The sequence below is a fragment of the Apus apus genome, chromosome 5 (assembly GCF_020740795.1).
Source record: "Apus apus isolate bApuApu2 chromosome 5, bApuApu2.pri.cur, whole genome shotgun sequence".
Classification (NCBI taxonomy): domain Eukaryota; kingdom Metazoa; phylum Chordata; class Aves; order Apodiformes; family Apodidae; genus Apus; species Apus apus.
Window position 1 is genome coordinate 55909088 of NC_067286.1, and position 19394 is coordinate 55928481.

The 19394-nt window shown below is 39.6% G+C and overlaps 1 protein-coding gene across 6 annotated transcripts in view; it reads right to left on the reverse strand.

Annotated features, from left to right (window-relative positions):
- Positions 1-16834, reverse strand: part of PPP1R13B (protein phosphatase 1 regulatory subunit 13B) — a 66233-nt gene extending 49399 nt beyond the window's left edge. For 2 of the 6 annotated variants that reach the window (XM_051620370.1, XM_051620369.1), the window contains exon 1: positions 2775-3016. In XM_051620370.1, coding sequence (XP_051476330.1) covers positions 2775-2900 — 126 coding nt within the window. In that variant the 5' untranslated portion in view covers positions 2901-3016. Of the gene's footprint in view, positions 1-2774; positions 3017-15572; positions 15600-16551 lie in introns of those variants that run through there. The other 4 variants (XM_051620374.1, XM_051620373.1, XM_051620371.1 and 1 more) reach the window with 3 other exon arrangements.
- Between the last annotated feature and the right edge of the window lie 2560 nt (positions 16835-19394).

Sequence of the window (19394 nt, forward strand, 5' to 3'; positions counted from 1 at the left end):
TTTGTTTTGTTCCACTGTTTAAAAGACTGTGAGCCATATATTCTCTTTCATGATAAACATAACTACTATTAGAAGGTCGAAACTGAAAGACTTTCTGCTTGTATCAGTTGATGCCAGATTTCCCAAGCCCCCTTTAAGGTCCAGGACAACTCAATCCATAACAGTGTTCCCACCCTGCAAATTAGTATTCTCCGATTTGTTACAGGACTATTGCAAATGAGACTTAGCCATCTATCAACCAACAGCCAAAGCAAGTCCGAAGAAGTCACAGCTTTTTTTGACCCTCTATGGCTTTATTAAAGATACTCCTTTTTAACTTTCAGAGTATTTTTTGTCTGTAAATATTAGGATGACATACCTCACCTAATACTGCCTGCCTAATTTCAATTAGATTTATCTAGAGCACCTTGAAAGAAAATGAAAAAATCAGCAGGCATATTAATTTGGTGCTGCTTATTGTATTAAAAAGTAAAATTTAAAAAGTGCTAATTATTTAAGAAACTAGCAAATACCTCTGCTATCACTAAATATTTTAATAGTTGTTCAGGCTTATTAAAATGATAATTCCTTAAACAATAGATTCTTCTAAAACTCTTTTCAGAAAACTGCAGCAGACACTGCATTTGCAAATGCATGGAATACTAGTAATATGCAGGAAAAGTCAGAAGTTGAGGAGACTGCAAGACTCCAGATCAAAACAAGAGCTACACAGGTGCAGTCATCTTTCCTGAAGTTCATTTGTCCATAAACTCTGATAGCTCTGTTTTGATGAAATATAAACATGATGTCCACATTTCTACTGTCTTTCTTCACATCTCCAACCAAGGCCCTCCAAACTAAATGGCTCAGACAGTTAAGCGAGGACAACTAGTACAGGGTCAGGTGCGGCCCACAGACCATAGGGAAAAGTGGGGAGGAATCCCTGTGGCTTTAGAACCACATTTCATCACACAAGATCACAAACACAACTTAGTATTAACGTTCAGAGGTCTCAATCTTTCATATCTGTCAAGGTAACCAGCAGGTCATACATCAAATGCATGACAAGCTTTAAACAACAGTCCTAAGGTATTAACAGACCATTTAATTTCATCAGCTGATGATATATGAATAACAAGTTAAAAAATACTACTAAATATTTTACTTTACAAATGATTATAGAAGATTTGTTGCTGAATAACAACATAACTGTAGTACTATAAAATCTGCAGTAAACTCAGGTGAACTGGCAATATATTAAAATGAACACTATATTAATCCAAGATGACTCAGCCTCAGAGATCATTTTATTACATAAGCTTTCCAATCAGGAAAAAAACCCCTGTCATATTCACCAAAGTTTGTGTTGTGTTTTTTTTTCTTTTTTTTTTTTTTTTTCAAAAAGAAACAAAAAACCCTAACACAAACCAAGAAACCATACACCACACACGCACAATACCCTCTCAAAAACCTCAAATCCTACAGAACAGGACACCCCCTCAGAGACTCAAGAACCAGATAACAGATGAAAAAAAAATTATGAGTTTTTATTTTTATTGCATGAGGGATATGGGGAGAAATCCTTTACAAGATTTTTGAAAGTTGGGATTAGAAATACTGTAATTTGCTTCGAAAGAAAGCTCATTCTGACAACACAAAGCAAAACAAAAGAGCAGTGTTAAAGCATGATATTTTGGGTTAATTTTCCTGAAAGACAATTTAGTCTTCAAAATCTGCATGCAAAAAAAGTGTCCCACAGAATTTGTATCACGGAACTGAGTGTTCTCAACTTATTAAAAGTATTTTGGCCAAGGCTAAGGAAAGGGAGGTGCTGATGTTTCTACAGTCTTGTGTTCGACCTTGTCAACAGCTACAGCAAAGTCATCCAAAATCCACTGAATTCCAGAAAAGCCTGACCTACCTACTGCATTGAAAGTAATCTAATCAAAAAGTATAGGATACAAAACCAGACATGCGTCTTTCCATTTACAGCTTTTCAACAAAACAAAATCAAACAAAGACAAACCCACAAACAAAAGCAAGCAAATAACAGTATTTTTACTAATCACACATTGTGCTTTTTGTCAATTAATAAAGGTGATCTGCAGCACTGAATATCACTTTTTCATTTTACAAACAAGGAAATCTACAGACACACACCCCTGTATGTCATGTCGGAAGTGGAATCAGTGCTACTCTTTCCTTTTATTTTCAATAGAGCTAAACAAGAAGGGACTGCCACAGCTTCCTCCCACTGAGCGGAAAGTATTAACAAAGTACTGACTGTTAGTCTGTTGCTTTCAGGGAATGCCACCCATTCAAACATAGATATACATACAAACATAGATGTAATATTATCGGGCTTGGTAAAAATATAAAAAGTGAAAAGTGAATACGTCCTTTGGGATTCAACAGTCTGAAGAGTGTTCCTTCCAAGAGAGTGGAAGTTGGGCATAATAGAACATAACTCTTTCCAGGGCATTTCTTTAGTTTTTAAATGGCAGGTCTAAAAATTAAAAGCTATTATCTTCTACCCTCAGATTTACTTTGGTTGAATCAAAATCAATAAGTGATAGTAATTAAAACAATCAAACAGCTTATGCAAGGTAAAATTAAAAAATTCAAACATTTCATATATATAGAAGAAACCCATATAATGCAATAATCTCTGATTTTCAAGTAAATATCCCCTCCAGACACACTCTAACCCATTATAAAGATACACTATTCTGTTTTACAAAAAGAAATCTCAAAATGCTTAATTTTGCAGTAAATAAACAAAAAGCAAATCCCACCTTCTTTTTTCTAATTCTGTCCTTTGTCCAGTTTTTAGAGTTAAGTTCAGTCTTTTCTGGTAGCCAAGATTTCTCTTTTGATGCTTTTATAATATTCTGAAGAACCATCCTTAGAATATTCTTCATGTGGACAATTGTAAATAGTGGTGAATATAATAATATTGTGAAGTGCTAAAGCCTAAGAACAGTTCCTTTGCTACAACTACAGTGAAAAACTACTTAAATGGAGTATTTTTGGTCTACTGGCATTTGAATTCAAGCAGCAATGACGAGCAGTGATAAGATGTTCCAAAGAAACAAGACAGGCCGCAGTTGTGACAGGAACAAGATAGGCTAGATCAAGTTTCACCTAATTAGGCAAGGTTGCTGTAGGGGAGTTCTGCTATCCTCTCCTTGTGTAATAGTAATCTTTGTTTGCTATTATAATAATGACAAACAGTTAGTATTAATCTGAATTAAATTTACATATAAGGCTCTGACTGTCTCACGAGAGAAGTAAGTGATTTTTCCTGTTAAGGGGACAAAGATACGAGCAGAAGTTCCAAAAGCAAATTATCCTAACTATCAAATGACATTTCCATGTTACACTTTCTTAAATCAGGAAAACATTAAAAAAATAATAAAATCCAGCTTAAAAACATAACAGACAACAAATCCACCATGTATTTATGGCTAAAAATACTATAGTTCAAGCACTACTCCATTCTTGGCAAAGTCTGTCTTCTTGCTGGACGTAATTCAAGCAGCAGAGAATATAGAACGGTAACCTATGTTTCTGACTGCCTCTTCATGTCAAGGGACAGTGAATGTTTATCATCATTCCTGTCAACACCACACAGGATCCAGAGTGGGGAACAGACAGAGAGATGGCACCAACAGCACATTCAGCTCTTGCTCTACGATTGCAGGAGCAAAGCATATTCTCCAGCCTGATACATTCCCTTAATAAAGAAAACTAAGAGAAAGAGTGAGCAAGTAACCCAAGGGGGTAAAAAAAACACAACAAAGTATGAAAGAACAGAACTTGAACCCACTGCTCTTAAAACTGAGCTATATGAGCTACATTTTCTGTGTAGCACCTTAAACATTAACTGCAGGAAGGGAAAAGTAAGGTGTTTGCAGCTTTGTTTGTGATCCACGGAATTGTTACATTACCCTTCTCTACCAGAAGCAGCAGAGAAGAAAAAGTTTGCAAGATACCATATTTAGCCTGTTTCAACATTCAGAAATAGTACTGTCCTCCCTTAATACATTTTGTTGATAACAAAAACATTCTGATCCTATGCAGGATTCCTTCCCCTTCAGCAAACATGTATCACATTGACAGCTTTATTGAGAATTTAATTGGCAGAATAATTTCAGACTTTAAAAATGCTGTAACTTAAAAAAAATAAAATAAATAAAATCAAACTATTAGCAACTGAGAACATTTTAAATAAAAGAAACTGGAGGATATTTCTCAAAAGGGAAGGGCTGTTTTGCTTTTCAAAGGATGGAAAAAATCTCATCTGGTTATTCTCCAGAACCAGATTGTATCTTTATCTACCAGAAAAACAATCTGAATCACATGAATAAATATTTGAAAGGAAAAGCTGGGCCTATATTAACAGATATTGTGCCACTCTTTCAACCGTGGGTACTGGCTGAATTCTTCTAAACAACCCTCCAAAACTCACAAAAGCCTTACTTGCAGAAGAAAGGCATGACATAGATGTCCAGACCAGAAGTATATGGGGGAGTCCAACTCTAAAGCCTGACATCCCTATTGGAGAACTGAGCTCTTTCAAAAGAAGAATATGAACTAGATTTGTGTGTCACTGAACTTCTCTATATTCTGTCATCTGTCCTTCTGAAATAACTGAAAACACCTGTGCGTAGTTTGTTAAATCAGATAAATAATAAAAACAATAAAAGCACAATGTAGCCTGTTACTTTCTCTCATACAGTTCATAGATGTATTGACTCCACATTAAGTATCAGATCCAGTACAGTTATTTGGCCGATTTATTTGTAGCTGTTACTGTTAGGTGGGTAAATACAAATTTACTACATATGTAGAGAGATACGCATACCACAACTCTGGTTGCTTTATCTATAGTTGTCCTCAAAATCCTAAATTAAAGAAATAAGAGGATATTCTCCCCAAAAACGTAAACAGGTTTTGAGTCTTCTAAATTGTGGAGGCGAGGTACATGCAGTATTTCATAGATAGTTATGATCCTATATTAAATGCAAAAACCATGTAAGATCCAGAAGGACTTGCCCTGTGTGACAAAGCTCATACTCTGCAAAACTGTATCTGCAGATTATGTAAATCGTTCAGTAGGAAAGAAAATGCAGTCTATGATCCTGCTAAAGCATCTCCACATGCAGGTACTCGTGACCTCTGAAAAGCACATGGAACAATGTAGGAAAAAGAATATGAAGTAAAACCAAAACTATAATTCCCTAAAATGTACATAGCTTTACATCAAAGCCCTACACAAAATGGAAAATCATTTAACATAAAGCTATAGATTAAAATCTGCTAGTGGATGTGAGCAACTAGGAATACATAGAGAAGTAATGGACAAATAAAAGCAAGAATTCAGAAGGAGTAAAATACACCACTACATGCAGGTGATCACTAACTGTAAATTAAGGATGACTTGTTTTAATGAACTTCTGTTCCACTTTTCCACTTTTTCCCTCTCACTATTTTCACTTCCTTCCTCCTGCTATATAAGCTACACATTAAATGCCTAATATGCAAATATACAATTTACTTACTTTGAACATGCTGAACTACAAATGTGCAAAATGGCAGAGGCCCTCCAAGTTAAACTTCTTCACATTTGTGGAAAATGAATTTAAACAGATACCTTAAGATTACTTTCAGATGAAAACTGACTTAGAATTTGCATATAAGATAAATATTTTTAAAAAACAAAACACAACAAAACCCACAAAAACCAGCCTGCTTCCTTTCAATATGTTCTATGTAGTTTCTCCAGTAGGATCAAGCAAAAATCTAAGGATCATCATAGGAAAAGTAAACAAAATAAAAACAAGCCAAAAAAGCACCATTGATTTTTCACAGGTGGCTGCAGATTAGTAGCATTTAATAAGACAAGTAGGTTTACTTATTGCTTCCACTTAGGTAAACTGACACTGAAGTTTAGGTATTTCTGAAATCTATTTTACTGAGGTAAAAAATGTGATGTTCTATTAGACTATAACAACAGTAAACTCAATAACCTATGCAGAGTGTGGTATGTGATGAGCATGCTTCCTTTTTCCAATCAAAGGGTAAAGGAAATCAAAGGGTAAAGAAAATCAAAGTGAAAAGGAATGAGATTTAAAGGTGCCAAACACATATATTCAAATATATACACTCAAAATATAAATTGTGTTTAGCACACTCTTTTCAGAGGTAGGGTGGAAGTGTGGAAAGGATGTTTTACCAACTGTTCTGCAAATGCTGTTACAAATACAGTAGCATCCCTAAGTCCCCAGCATATCAAACTGTTTTTGCAGTATGATTACAGATGCCAATATATAAAAACATACATAGCTACATGACAGCATTCACATTTTTGCCTTCTTTCACCTCTTTGAAGACATCTTTTCTCAAAAGAAAACTGCAGTACTTAAGAGAGCAAGTACTGAATTACTGCGGTCCCCACTTCAGGTAGGGAAACGAAGACAGAAGGTTAATAAAGAAATCCAGACACAATCAGAACGCTCTCATCCCTGAGCACTGGAAGAAAAGAGGCTGTTGAGATGTCAATGTTTGAAAAATTTCTGTATTATTTGCGAGATAAGAAAAAAGCAACCAAAAGCTTTGTCCTGCTTCTGAAAAAATGCAGGCAAGAACTTGCACAACTTCAGATCAACCTTACTTGTATTTTGTGTCAAGACTTCTCAGTTCTTCAGAACTCAAGAGAGCAAACTAAGCAGTATTTGGTAGCTTCAGAGACCTTTTTCCTCAATAAAATGACTGGAGGAATGACCAGTAAGGCACTGAAGATTCAAATCACCAAGGCTTGTTAGGATGAATGTGTTAGAACATCCAGAAACATAAAAATACCATACTAGAAATACTGTATAGTAAATCCTCAGATTTCATGTATTTTTTATGTCCCTTAAAGTGCGGTTTTTTTCAGACTGTAATTTTGTATCATTAATACAAAAAATCCACTATAGAAAGGATATCAAAGTAGTCTGAAGGTTGGTAAATGTGAAGGTGAACCAAGTCATTTGTGTTTAGCTAAAAATGAGCAATAGCACACTCACTGATACATAAATTGAATTATTCCCATGTATTTGAGTTGTACTCAAAAAATTATACTGGGCTAAACAGAGCAGTTTAAAACTCCGAGTTTAAACAGATTTAAGTTCACTGCTTTTCTTCTATCAGTGCTACAAAACCAAATACTGCTGCTCTCCACCACCTGAAAACTAAAGAGTAAACATTAAGTGCTGCAGTCAGGAAACTGCGGAGGGAACGTTGTAAGCAACAGACGCAAAACTGATTTGTTTCAATGTAAAGCTTGGATTTTTCTGGCATACTACCATATCATCCAAGCTCTTGCTGAAGTCGTGATAAATGACAATAAAATGGTAAATACACTGCAGTGTTACTACACCAAGAAGCTATTCAGCAAAAGCACTGAAAAGATTTCAGGCGACACGGGCTGGAACAGACATCAATCCATGTGATACAGTTTTTAAGTAATTGCATTGATGCTTATAAGGCTTAGAAGTGTAAAGGGGGTCAACCATTATAAATCTTTTTTGCACCACAAGAAGTACATGATTCAGACTGGCAGCTAAAATTTTCTGCACTTTAGATAACATGGGACAATAAAGCAGTATGTAAGGAAATAAAGCATCAGGCATGCTGAGACATTCAGAGATGCATGCAGAGATGAAGCTGCATACGGGATGAGTTTCATAGTTTATTTTTATAAGACACTGTTTCAAGAACTCAGTAATATCCCAAAACCTACATACAGTCCAACTGTCTGGAGCCTGCAGAGTAATTAACCCATTCGCAAGTCTGCAGAATCATCTAAAATTTCACTTTCAAGAACCTGCTGTTTTAAATACACAACAGGAAAATCTAACCACTTCTCTGTCAATGTATCTGAATTGCAACTTGAACACTGAGGACACTGCTGGACTATTTCTAAGTATATATTTGACTAAGCTAAGGAACTAACATCCTCATGCATTATAAAAATTATCTTACAATATTTGTAAGAACTGTCAGTTCACAGATGCTAGTACATTCTCAGACGCCCAAATAATGTCAGCTAAGATGCCAGTGGGTAACTTACAGTTTCATGCAAGTAATCAGTAGTTAACTGTTTAAACTCAGAGATACTAGCTTCCTATGATGCCCACATCATTACATGACATATGCTCTGGCTCCGGCATCCTTCTCTCTACAAAGTGCTAACAGCCTGCAAACCATTTTACAGACAGTTGCACAGTTACCATGTACAAAAATCCTCTCCTTACTTATCTTTTCAGAGCAAGTGATTGAGAAATTACCGACATTTATTAAAATTTATGACAATGTTTTGAATGTAAATAATTTGAAAAGTCTTATCTTTGGCTAGATGGGACAGATTCGGGTCAGGTTTTGACCAATACTCTGGTTAAGATTTTACAAGATACCCACACTCACTTTCTGATGCCCAGCTTTTCAGAAGTAGTGGGGAAGGTGTAGAAAAAGAGGTTAAACTATGATGAAAGTACCATAACTACACTGAAAGTAGCACTTTCAGAACAGGAGAAAGAATGCCAACAGGTGCAGCACTGTCTTGAATCATAAATTAGACAAATTGCATTAGGAAACAGGATTAGAAAAGGATTTTCTCATGCAAACATGCATTTAAAGTATGTCTCTTCAACTTAAATGGTACCTGCTACTTTAAACTAAGACAAACTAGTTTCTTTGAGAAATAAAAAACTATTTATACACAGGTAAGCCTGTACTTAATGGCGATGGTAAACTTTGCTAGTCTCAAAACACACTAATTCTTTCCCTTTAAACATCAGAGAGCAATGCAGGCAATACTTTTCTCCACATAATAATGCATCCCTGTCTACTGCTTTTTTCATCTAATACTAGATCTCTCAACAATTCACAGCTATTCACCTTTGTCTGGACAGATACATTCTGGTTATTGGGAGAGCGAGGTTTGCTGGTCTCAAAAGGGTCAAAAATCGGCTGCCAGGAGAGTAGAACACAGAATTAATTCAGATGCTAGTCAGTGCACTGTGTTTATGTGCATGGGGTCAATCCATGGGAACTGGGGTAGATATTTCTCCTAGATCAGTGTAGCAGAGACCTTGGCGACTGCACTGCTTTCTTGTTTTGATTTCAGACAGCAAGGAAGTTACTCTTCTCTGCCACTTGGAACATGGATTACATACCAAAATAATCTAGATATATCTCACCATATTTATTTACCACCATGGAGTTGTTTCAGGCTGAAAAATGCCAACAACCTAAACTCATAAAACTGATTACATCCTTCCTGCCATCTACGGTTTTCTGCCTTTTCTTGTGCTGGTTCCATTGCTAATCTGACCCTGCACTGAGTCAGTTTCGGTGTGCTCAACTGGCAGAAAAGTATCCTGAGAAAAACAAAGGGGGGAAAAAAAAAAAAAAGGCAAACAATTTCCTGCTGAGTTCGCATGCTGAAACAGCTCAGCACAGCATCAAATACATACCAATACAAGAGAAGGGACAGCAGGGAGGCAGGACTATAGCAGCCCCTGCAGTTACATCAACTTCACCTACACAAAACTGAAACCTGATTTTCCCCCTATTCTCATTTTCTAAAAAGTAGTTTAGTCACATGAAAACTGAAATCCTTTTGCCAAACTTAACGTAGACATAAGGATACCAGGGTGAATTAGTGTCTGCAACACATTCAAGTTTGGAATTCTGCAGCTAAGCAAAACATTGAAGTGGAAACTAAAAAAAAAAAAAAAATTCAAAAAATTGTACTTCCACTACTGAAGAACTAGGCTAAATTACACTATGAATCTTAGAGAATAAGAAAGCAATGGGCAGAAACCAGAAGGAAAGCAATACTGCAAAGAATGTAAAAAATTACAACCCACTAATGACTGCCACCTACGTTTTGTTGGTTTTCCTTTTTTTGGTTCAACCTTATGTTTGTCAAAATTCCCTCAAATACCACACATTTTTACCAAAATTCCCAATGTATCTTACTTGCTCTTACTTAATGGGAAACACAAAGTGTTACTGGATACCCAAAAAAAGATGTGAAAACTGCCAAAAAACATAACTTATCTCTGAAGTAACAATGTTACTGCACTGCAGAGCTCTGCAGGTTCATTTCACTGTTCTGCTCACCTGCTAAAGAGGCAGAGAACAAAGTATGTCGCCTGGGGTACAGCTCCACAATAACCTCAACTGAATTAATAAAAATACTGAAGGAGAGAGATTCCACTTCTCTGTCCCCTTCTCCATTATCAGTCTTGGCCAAGTGATCCTCTCCCTCCTGTAGCAGCACAGACAATACAACAGCCACAATGTAAGCTGATTTAATGCACTAGCCTGGCAAAATATACATACGTACATGTATACGTACATACATTTATCTCTTCAGCATTCTTTGGATACCACTCTTTTTTACGTTTTTAGTGGCCTGGATCAGTTTACTGAGACAAGCAGTGCAGTCCATTCAAAGCAAATGGTGGGAATGAGCAGCGAGGAAGAGGAAACAGCCTTTTACACAGGCCACAGGAAATGGTTAACCCAGCTCATCCCCATTGTGAAACCTCAGCCCTGAAAGGAATTCAGTTGCTCCAACATCCTACTGCACCACAATGATAAACCTGCCCTCTCCAATACAAGCAAGATTACACATACTGGCTTCTAAGCAAGATTTAAGAAAACAAATACAGTGGCTTAAAATCTAGGTTAAGTGACTGAAATTCATGTTCAAAATAATTATTTTCTTCCACTAAGCAATTCATATTCTTGCTTGTCTGTTGATATACTGCAGGATGTACACCTTGTCCTCCTGGTAGCCTTGCTGCTTTTGACACACAAATCTACTTCTGAAGGATGGTGTGTATTATTGCACAATATAATTCTATATTGTCTGTCATAACAATTGCTTTCAGAAGCTAAAAACAGTGAGTACGTTCTATGGACATATTGCTTAATGTATTAGAGATGATTACACGCTTCCAAGTTTAATTGATTCTAGTGACAGAATTCCAAACTACCAGAAAAATGTAGCAACCTGAAGTGTTAAAAGTAATATTATGTAATAATTTACAAAAATCTTATAATTTAAGAGACACAGGATTCAAAACTGATGGAAAAGCTTTTCATAAAAGAAGTTAAGAAAGGTTTTTAAGATATTTGAAATCACCTAATATGATATTCCAGTGTAAGAAAAAAATAATTAAAAAAATCACAAGCCCAAGAATGAATTTTCCATATCCCATACTAGCATATTCAGCTAGAGTTGAAGTATTTTGAGCTAGCCTGAGCTAGTAATTATTGTATAGTAATACTAAGCTTTTAATTTAGACAAACATATAAAACTTGTAAACTCCAGTGAGTCATGATGGAGAGGGAGCAAGACACCTTCTCCCCTCTCCCCCAATTAGGCAATAATTTGTTTGCTTCTTCAAATCCATATTCTCAACAATTATTTTTTTATTTCTGAAGCGGCATCAAGCTTTTAAGGACAGACAAAATAGATCTAAAACCCCTAGATGTTTAAAAAGGTAATAAATGAGGGCTTTGATTTTAATACCAATCATTAAAAGGCAAATTCTTCACAAAAGGCACTGTATTCTGTATATGGACAGCTCTGAGCATAATGGGGGCTGTTCCACAGCTGTATGATATATTAACACAAATGAAATAATAAGCTAGAATGTTTTTTATAATATAGTAAGAAAGTCTGTATTACACATCAAACTCTAATTCGTTGGAGTAACATGACCCAATCTAGTGGAATGGCATTTTGTTGTCGAATAACTAGCTATTCTTCTAAAGTCTGCAGTGGACAACCATCTCATCTATGTTAATCTATTAAGAGAAATGAGTATCTTTTCCTTCACAACTTTCTTATACGTTTCATTGGAATCCACATGTACTGAATATAATTAAATGTTCTATTAACAGATTGGCTGAAGACTAGTACTTTTCATTGAGATGGTGAAGCTGATGAACGTACTTTTACCACAGTTCAGAATTATTTTTATCATCCGAAAAAAAGCATGCTGCAGTGTTTGCTCCAGTGACATGCTCCAAAAAAACATGATGTGGCCTTTAAGCTTTGTTGCAATAAATAGCTTCATTAATAATGGCTGATAAACTTGCAAATTATTTTCTAGTCAGTTTAGATTTATTCAGCAAACAAGGATGACATCGGTATTACTGATAACTATACAGCTCTGAATTAATTATAATATATTTTATCTCAACATCACAGAAAATTCCTAATATTAAATGTATGAAAGTGACACATCTGCCTTTAGACTTCTATAACATAGCATTATATTAGTTATGACCTTCCTAGGGGAAGAGAACAGAATACACTGATTTCAAAATATTTTGTTTTTAAATTAGAAATAAGAAATGCCCACTTTGGACTTCTTGAGAAAGGTTTTAGACTGAATATATGGAAAGCGTACTCATCTGAAAAAACCTACCAGAACACCATCAAAAAAAAAAAAACACCAAACCCTCTTTTTCTTAATTCACCTGGAAGACAGCTTATCTTTAACTACTGTAGAGACCTGTCTTTGCTTTGTGTTCTATCAGGCATGTTATCTGTCTTCATAGGTCAGGAACACATGTGGCCATTAAGAAGATATTAAAGCACACTGTAATACTTGATATCTACTTGTATATTGTCTTGTCTAATGTACAATATCCATCAGTCATGGTCATCTTTGGAGAAGAGTTGTGATGTCACACAAAATGAACAGACTAAAGAAATCACTAAGCACTTTCTGAACTTTTCACCCTCACTTCTGTTAAAACAACAAACACAACCACCCGACTGTACACATAAAACTAGACAAATCCAACAAGTCTTTGACTCTAAGCCTTGCACAAAGATCCAGAAGGTCCTTGCTAGATGTGTTAAAAAAATGTGAATGCTGCCTGTGGCCTCACTGATACTAACTTCTGCCACTTAAGATAAAACCAGAAAAACTCTGCAGCAATAGGTGCTAAGGGAATGTGCAATACTAACTGCTCCTCCTAAGAGGCTGAGTCCATCCCTATTTCTTATACAGCATCCCTCATCACCTCTCTATCACCTTATTGATGGTGTACAACCTCTATACAGCCCTTTGGCATGATACACTACCCCACATATAGTGTAAAAGAATAGTACCCAAAATTTAGGTAAGAAATAGGAAGTGTTATATACTTCTCAAGTGGAGTAGTTCCATTTTTCACTGTAACTCAAGTAGGAAACAGTGCTCCTCCTATGTGGCTTGTTTTTTTTTTTTAAATCACCACCCTAGTGTCCAAGGAATATGGCAAATACTCATAGAGGCAATTCTGGAACTACTATCCAAGAAGAAAAAATATTAATTGCATTGTTTAATGAAAAAATTTCAACACTCGTACAAAAAAATAAATAATAAATCTGAAGTCCCACCAAAAAAACCCCTATTGGGGCAGAATAAAAGGAAAACAAACAAGTAGATCATTAGGCTCTTCCAAACAGGTGGCTGAAAGAAGAGCTTCATCCACAATACTTCTGCAAACAAAATACATCTGTAACTGCATTAACCCAAAGATCTCGTGCTTGAAAGGGTATCACACAGTTCTGGGTTTGCACGTTTTATTCCAAGAATGCAGTAAATACTAACCCTTTTTTCAGTTAAAAGAATCACCACTACATTCAAGGGATACTTCTAGCAAGTATTTTTAAAAGTTTTTAAATAAAGATGATATTCTCTGTAACATCATGAGCTCATACAGATAGCCCTTATATCCTGAAGGAAAGAGTTTATGGCAGATATGCCTTGTCAGCAAAGCAAAAACCAAAGGGTAAGTGCAGTCCATAGTATTATTACTTCTTGAAGCTCAACTGTGTTCAGGACCAAGATTATAGTTGTTATCATTATATTGTTCAAAAACAAAGTGAATAAGCATTATAAACTTATATAGAAAGGATGTTAAAGAACAAAGAAGGAAGTACCCTGGGCCCAAAAGCAATTGTAACAAATAAAAACCTTTCAGAAGTAACTGTCCCCCCATGGAAAAAAATAATCCCCAACAACACCACAAGAAAATAGGAAAACAGATAATTCCATTTTATATTCTTTAATTATTACTTCATCCTCAAAAATGGTTGTACAGAATGCAAAAAAAAAAAAAAAAAAAATCAAAAAAAATCACCATTCCAAAAATGGCCTCAATCCATTATTTCAAATCTGGTAAATGCAAGCGAAAAGAAACTTAAAAGTCTGAGAACACTGTATTTCTTTGACACAAAATTGTATTGATAACCACTTGTTACAACAGTTCAAGTCTAGAAGTACTGAAGTTTTGCTATTTTACACTTTTGCTAATTATTAAAAAAATAGGATCAGGAAGGCAAAAAGCTTCTACAAATATGAATTCAAGAAATTCCCACACAAGTTAGATCACTAGCTTTTCCCTTTTCAGAATCCAAAATACCCAGCAAAGAAAAAAAAAAAAAAAAAAAAAATTGGTCCAGTACTACAGTCATATAATCACATTATTTTGATATATGTTGATTATTTCAACAAACGTGTTGTTTTTTTCCATCCTTTGGGAGTCCAGAAATAAAAGAGCTGGGATGAGAAACTAGAAGACTAAAGTTTGGCGCTGTCACAGTGTCCATTTAAATACACATATTCCTGGCTGCCTTATGATAGACTGTCCATAACAGCATCTAAAAGCTCTTCAGAAAACTCAAATGTTTATTATTTTAGGATTCAGACTCAGTAAGCTCTAATCTGCAACACTGCAAGGTAATTTGTTTTTATTAAAATTCAGCCGTCAGTATTAAAAATGCTTTGAAGTATGTTTCAAAACCAGAACAAAAAGTGTGAATTTTACGACACCTTCCTTCCAAGAAGCACAAACAACTGCTACAGCTAAACAACCATGAAGGTAACACAAGACGCTGCAAAAAAACACTCAAATAGGTTTAAAAAACCACCTTTTTGTACAGTCAATCACTGCACTAAGGAAGTAATGACATTAGCCTGAAACCCACACATGGTTTAGTAATGGGAAGCAAATACATTTGTTCTGACTTAGCCTATCATTGGCATGCTAGGTTTTCAGTAAGAATGTTATGAATGTAAACCAAGTTGTGATGGAAGATGAAAAAGCTGATAGTCACCTTGTTTTTGTTTTTACAAGCTAACATCCATATGTTTACAGAACAAGCCGGTAACTCAGTGAACTTTGTTGCTGATTTCTAGTGTGTTTAGTGCATCGAAATTCTTATACAGTAACAACAGAACATTTTGTTTGGAAAGTTAATAGCACATCATGCTAAAAGGCTTGCCTAATACCTGTTTTTTAAACACTACCTGTACTCTTCAATCTGAAATTTTAGATCTAGTTTGAGCTATTAATTTTCCTCCTCTCAGTCATTAAAGAAAGTTACAGCAATGAAATTTTGTGAAATATGTCTTCAGTCTTCTCACCAAAAAGCATTCTGCTGCAGTGCTTCAGCTGCAAACACTGCAGAGGAACTGTAAATAAAAAAGCTCATTTCTACTGGAATTAGATAAAACAGGAGATGCTACCTTATATGGAGCACCTCGTCAGCCCACAGCTGAGATCAAACAAGAGTTTGAAAGAAATCAACAAAAAGAATGTAATTGTTTATTACTCATTCTCAAAGGATCCTGTCATAAAACGAACAGTCATCAAGAGCAACTCTCTCCTGACCACTGCATCAGCTCACAGCGCGGGGGGAGGGACGGCGAGGGGAAGGAAACCGAGAGAGATTCTGTCACAGAAGACAATCAAGGTTGTTTGCAGGGAAACGCAAGGTCTTATCTTCGATAAATACACGGCGGTATCACGAAAGAGGTGGCAGAAACCGAGGAGGGAGCTCGCCGTTCCCTCAGAGGTAGCAAGGCTGACCTGAGGCTGCCGCCTGCGCCCGCCTGACAACCGGCCCGAGGGCCCGGGCCGCCTGCCCCGGGACCGGTTAACCCTTCCCCACACCTGGGCGGCGAAAATCGGTGTCTGGCAGGAAAACAAAACAAAACCAACATGCCCCTCCACGCACGCCCACTCGCACGAGCACAGAACAGCCACCCACGCGTCACGCCGGGCCTCGGCGGCAGCCAGCCCATCCTCCCGCCGGCCGGCGAGCCCCGCGCTCCCCGCTGCCCCCGCCGCGGGGCAGGAGGAGCCCTGCCAGGGGGACGCGGCCCTCGACCTGTCACGGCCGGGGCAGCGCCGAGAGCCGCTGGGCCGGCGGAGGGGCCGGCAGCCCCGCGCTGCGCGGCGGAGCCCGAGCAGGTCGTGCCTCCCGCCAGAAGCCAGGGAAGGCAGCGGCCGGCTGCCCCATCCCCGGTGGGGAGACCGACAGCAGTTCGGCAGCACCGTCCCCCTCTGCCCCGGCTGGCCGGGGCGCAGGCGGGGATGACGGCAGAGCCGTGCCCTCCATCCGCCGCCGCCGGCCCCGCAGGAAAAGGCAAGGCGTCCCGCCGCCCGGCAGAGCGGCGCCAGGCCGGGAAGGCGACGGCGCGAACTCAGCCCCTTCCCACTCACCGGCATCATCTCCGCAGCCGTTCCCCAGCCAGCCCCTCCGAAGCTGCCGCCGTGCCGGGCCGGGCCTCTCCTGCCGCCGCCGCCGCCGCCGCCTCTCAGCGTGGAGGACGCCGCGCTCTCCCTGGCGGCTGTGACAGGTGCCTCCCGCGCGGCCCGCTCCCCGCGGCGGGCGGAAGGAAGAGGCGAGGAGGGCGGCAGCAGCCGGGCTCCCAACCCCCTTCCTCCTCGGCGCGGCGGCCTCGCTGCCTCCCTTCCCTGCCGCTTCCCCCGGCGCTTCCTGCTCCGCGCCGCCCGGCCCGGCAGGGGTTAACGGCCGGCCCGGCCTCATTGGCCCAGGCGGGCAGAGCCGGGGGCGGGGCGGCGGGAGGCGCGCGCACGGCCCACGTGGGGAGGGGGGCCGAGAGCCGCACGGGTGCGCGCCCCGGCGGCGCACGTGACCGGGGCGCTGCGCGGGTGCGGGAGCCTCGTCCCGCCGGGGGGGGGTTTGTGGGATTTCCCCCCCCCCCGCGTCCTGCCGGTTCTTCCCGCCGCCTCTTCCCCCGGGCGCCGCGCTGCCCTGCCCCGGGGCCGGGCCCCCGCCGAGCGCTGCCTCCTGTGGGCGGGCAGGCGGGGGCCGGGAGCCCGCGGGCCCCGGTGGCGGCGGGAAGAGGCCGCGGCCGCGGGCGCTTTCTGCCGGAATGCGGGGAATGCGGTGGTGGCGAGGCGGGGCCGGGCCGGGCCGGGGTAGCTGCGCGCTGGGGCGAGGAGGAGCGAGACGTGACCCGCGGGCGTGCGGGGAGGAGGGGGGAGCAGCGCGGGGCTGGCCGCGGGAGGGTGCGTGGGGGGCACGGCGTGTCTCGGTCTGCCGGAACGCGCCGCGGTGCGTGGCTGGGTTTGTGGCCTGAATAACGTCCCCTCCGCGTCGCCCTGGTTTTGGCGTCCCTTGAGCCGAGCGCTCCGTGTGCCACCTGCGGATGGAGCAGCCCGCAGGAGCAGGGCGCCCAGCCCGGGGCCCGGCCAGCAGCCTCCGAGGAGGCTGGGGCTGGTGTTGGAAAGTCAGGCTTTAGTTTCTTCCCTCCCTGGTGTCTCGTTCTGTAGCGCTACAACAGCAAGATGAAAGTTTTAACAGCTTGGAAGAACTCAAGTGCAACTATAAGTCAAACCATCGCCGTGTGTTAGTGCTGCAACTTGTGCAGTGCAGACAAATGTAATACTGCTGCGAGTCTTAAACCCCAACCTACAAAGTACATGGACCTACCCAGTGCTTCTGCTGTTTTGGCAAAATGGCTGGTTTCCAGTCTTTGTGACTTTATTTGTAGAACACCATGACAGCTCTCAGCTAGGAGAGAAAAAATTGATCACTTGGTATGTTTTTGAGAGGAGCTTAGATATTGTTTGTATAAATCTTTGAGAGTGACTGGTAATAGCACATTAACATCAAATACGAGCTTGTATGTTAAATGTAACCTATTAATGCAGGATTCTACACCAGATAATTGTGCAAATTATCTTTAAGTAATACATACATGCCTAAGATTTCATGGTGTATCCTTGTCAGTGTATTTTCAGGCTCTGATGTCAGCTTTGTGATAGGTGAAAGATTCTGCTTCTTTTAATAAACCGGTTCAATGGGAAAAACCTCTTAGCATCACAAGATACTGTTTTGTCAGTTTAAAATGATTTTGTAAGTATTATTCAGAGTGCTGCTCCCTGACAATACCTCTCATTTCCTTGTAAACCCTGATTCTATCTCACACACAGAGCTTTGGAAATGGGTATGACTGTGCTACCTCTGACACAATGGGGAATTCCAAGATCTACTCAGAATAATAGTATTAACCCTCCTCTTAGGCTGATCTAAAATTAAATGGGCTATAAGGTGCTCAGAGTTACGTATCTTAATTTTTAAAAAAGGGAGTTAATAAAATTCATACCAAATTAATACAATTTCTTTAAAAATTAACTATTTCTCATTAACCAGGTTAGATTTTTTCCCCCCCCTGTTGATTGTTAAATGATGACCTGTAATTTCTTTGCAGGTATAATTTATAGCTGACTTCTCCCTGTTTCCAGTGACCAATAATAAAAACTAAAATACTATAAAAATTACTCCACTATTACTTCTCCATTGCAAGAGCAGGAATGCTGACAAAATGAAAAGTGAGAGAATATGGGGTAGACATTTGCTACCAGGGAGGAAGGCACTCTGCCATGCACTGCTGCTGTTGGAATAATGGCCTCTGGTATAAAAGTTTGTTGACCTTGCGTTGCTTTTGGCAGATGCAGGTTCAGGCAGTGCAGCAACCAGACAGACTGGATACTGTGGACTAAGAGGAAATGTCTTCAAAAGGTAGAGTATGTACCTTCTTATGGTAGAATAGATGGAGTTCCTACTCCTATTTCTGCTTCCCTTGAAAAACCTACCACTTCCCTCATTCCTTCCTATCTCCATTTTCTGAAAGGAAGAAAGAGAAAGAAGAAAGGAAGGAAGGAAGGAAACCAATCTTTACCAAGTTTAAGTATAGACTTAAAACTACCTGAATGTGGTAGATTGATTAACATCTCCCACAGAAGAATCTTGTCAGGAACCATTCTCTTATCAGTCAAGGGACAAAGCAGCCATTATAAAATCTTCTGGTTCCAACTTAGAATATCTACAAATGTTTTATTTACTATGAGCAGGTAAATGGTCAGTTGTTATAATGTAGATTTTTTTTCCTCATTGCTCATGCATTTCCATACCAAATGACTGGTAGGACTGGTAGAAATTACATTGCTTGGCCAAAGGGGCCAGTGATACCTACAAGTTAGTTGCCTGTCTTAGATAAGTGAGGTTGTGTGAAAGCAGTCAAGATAGGGGGAAT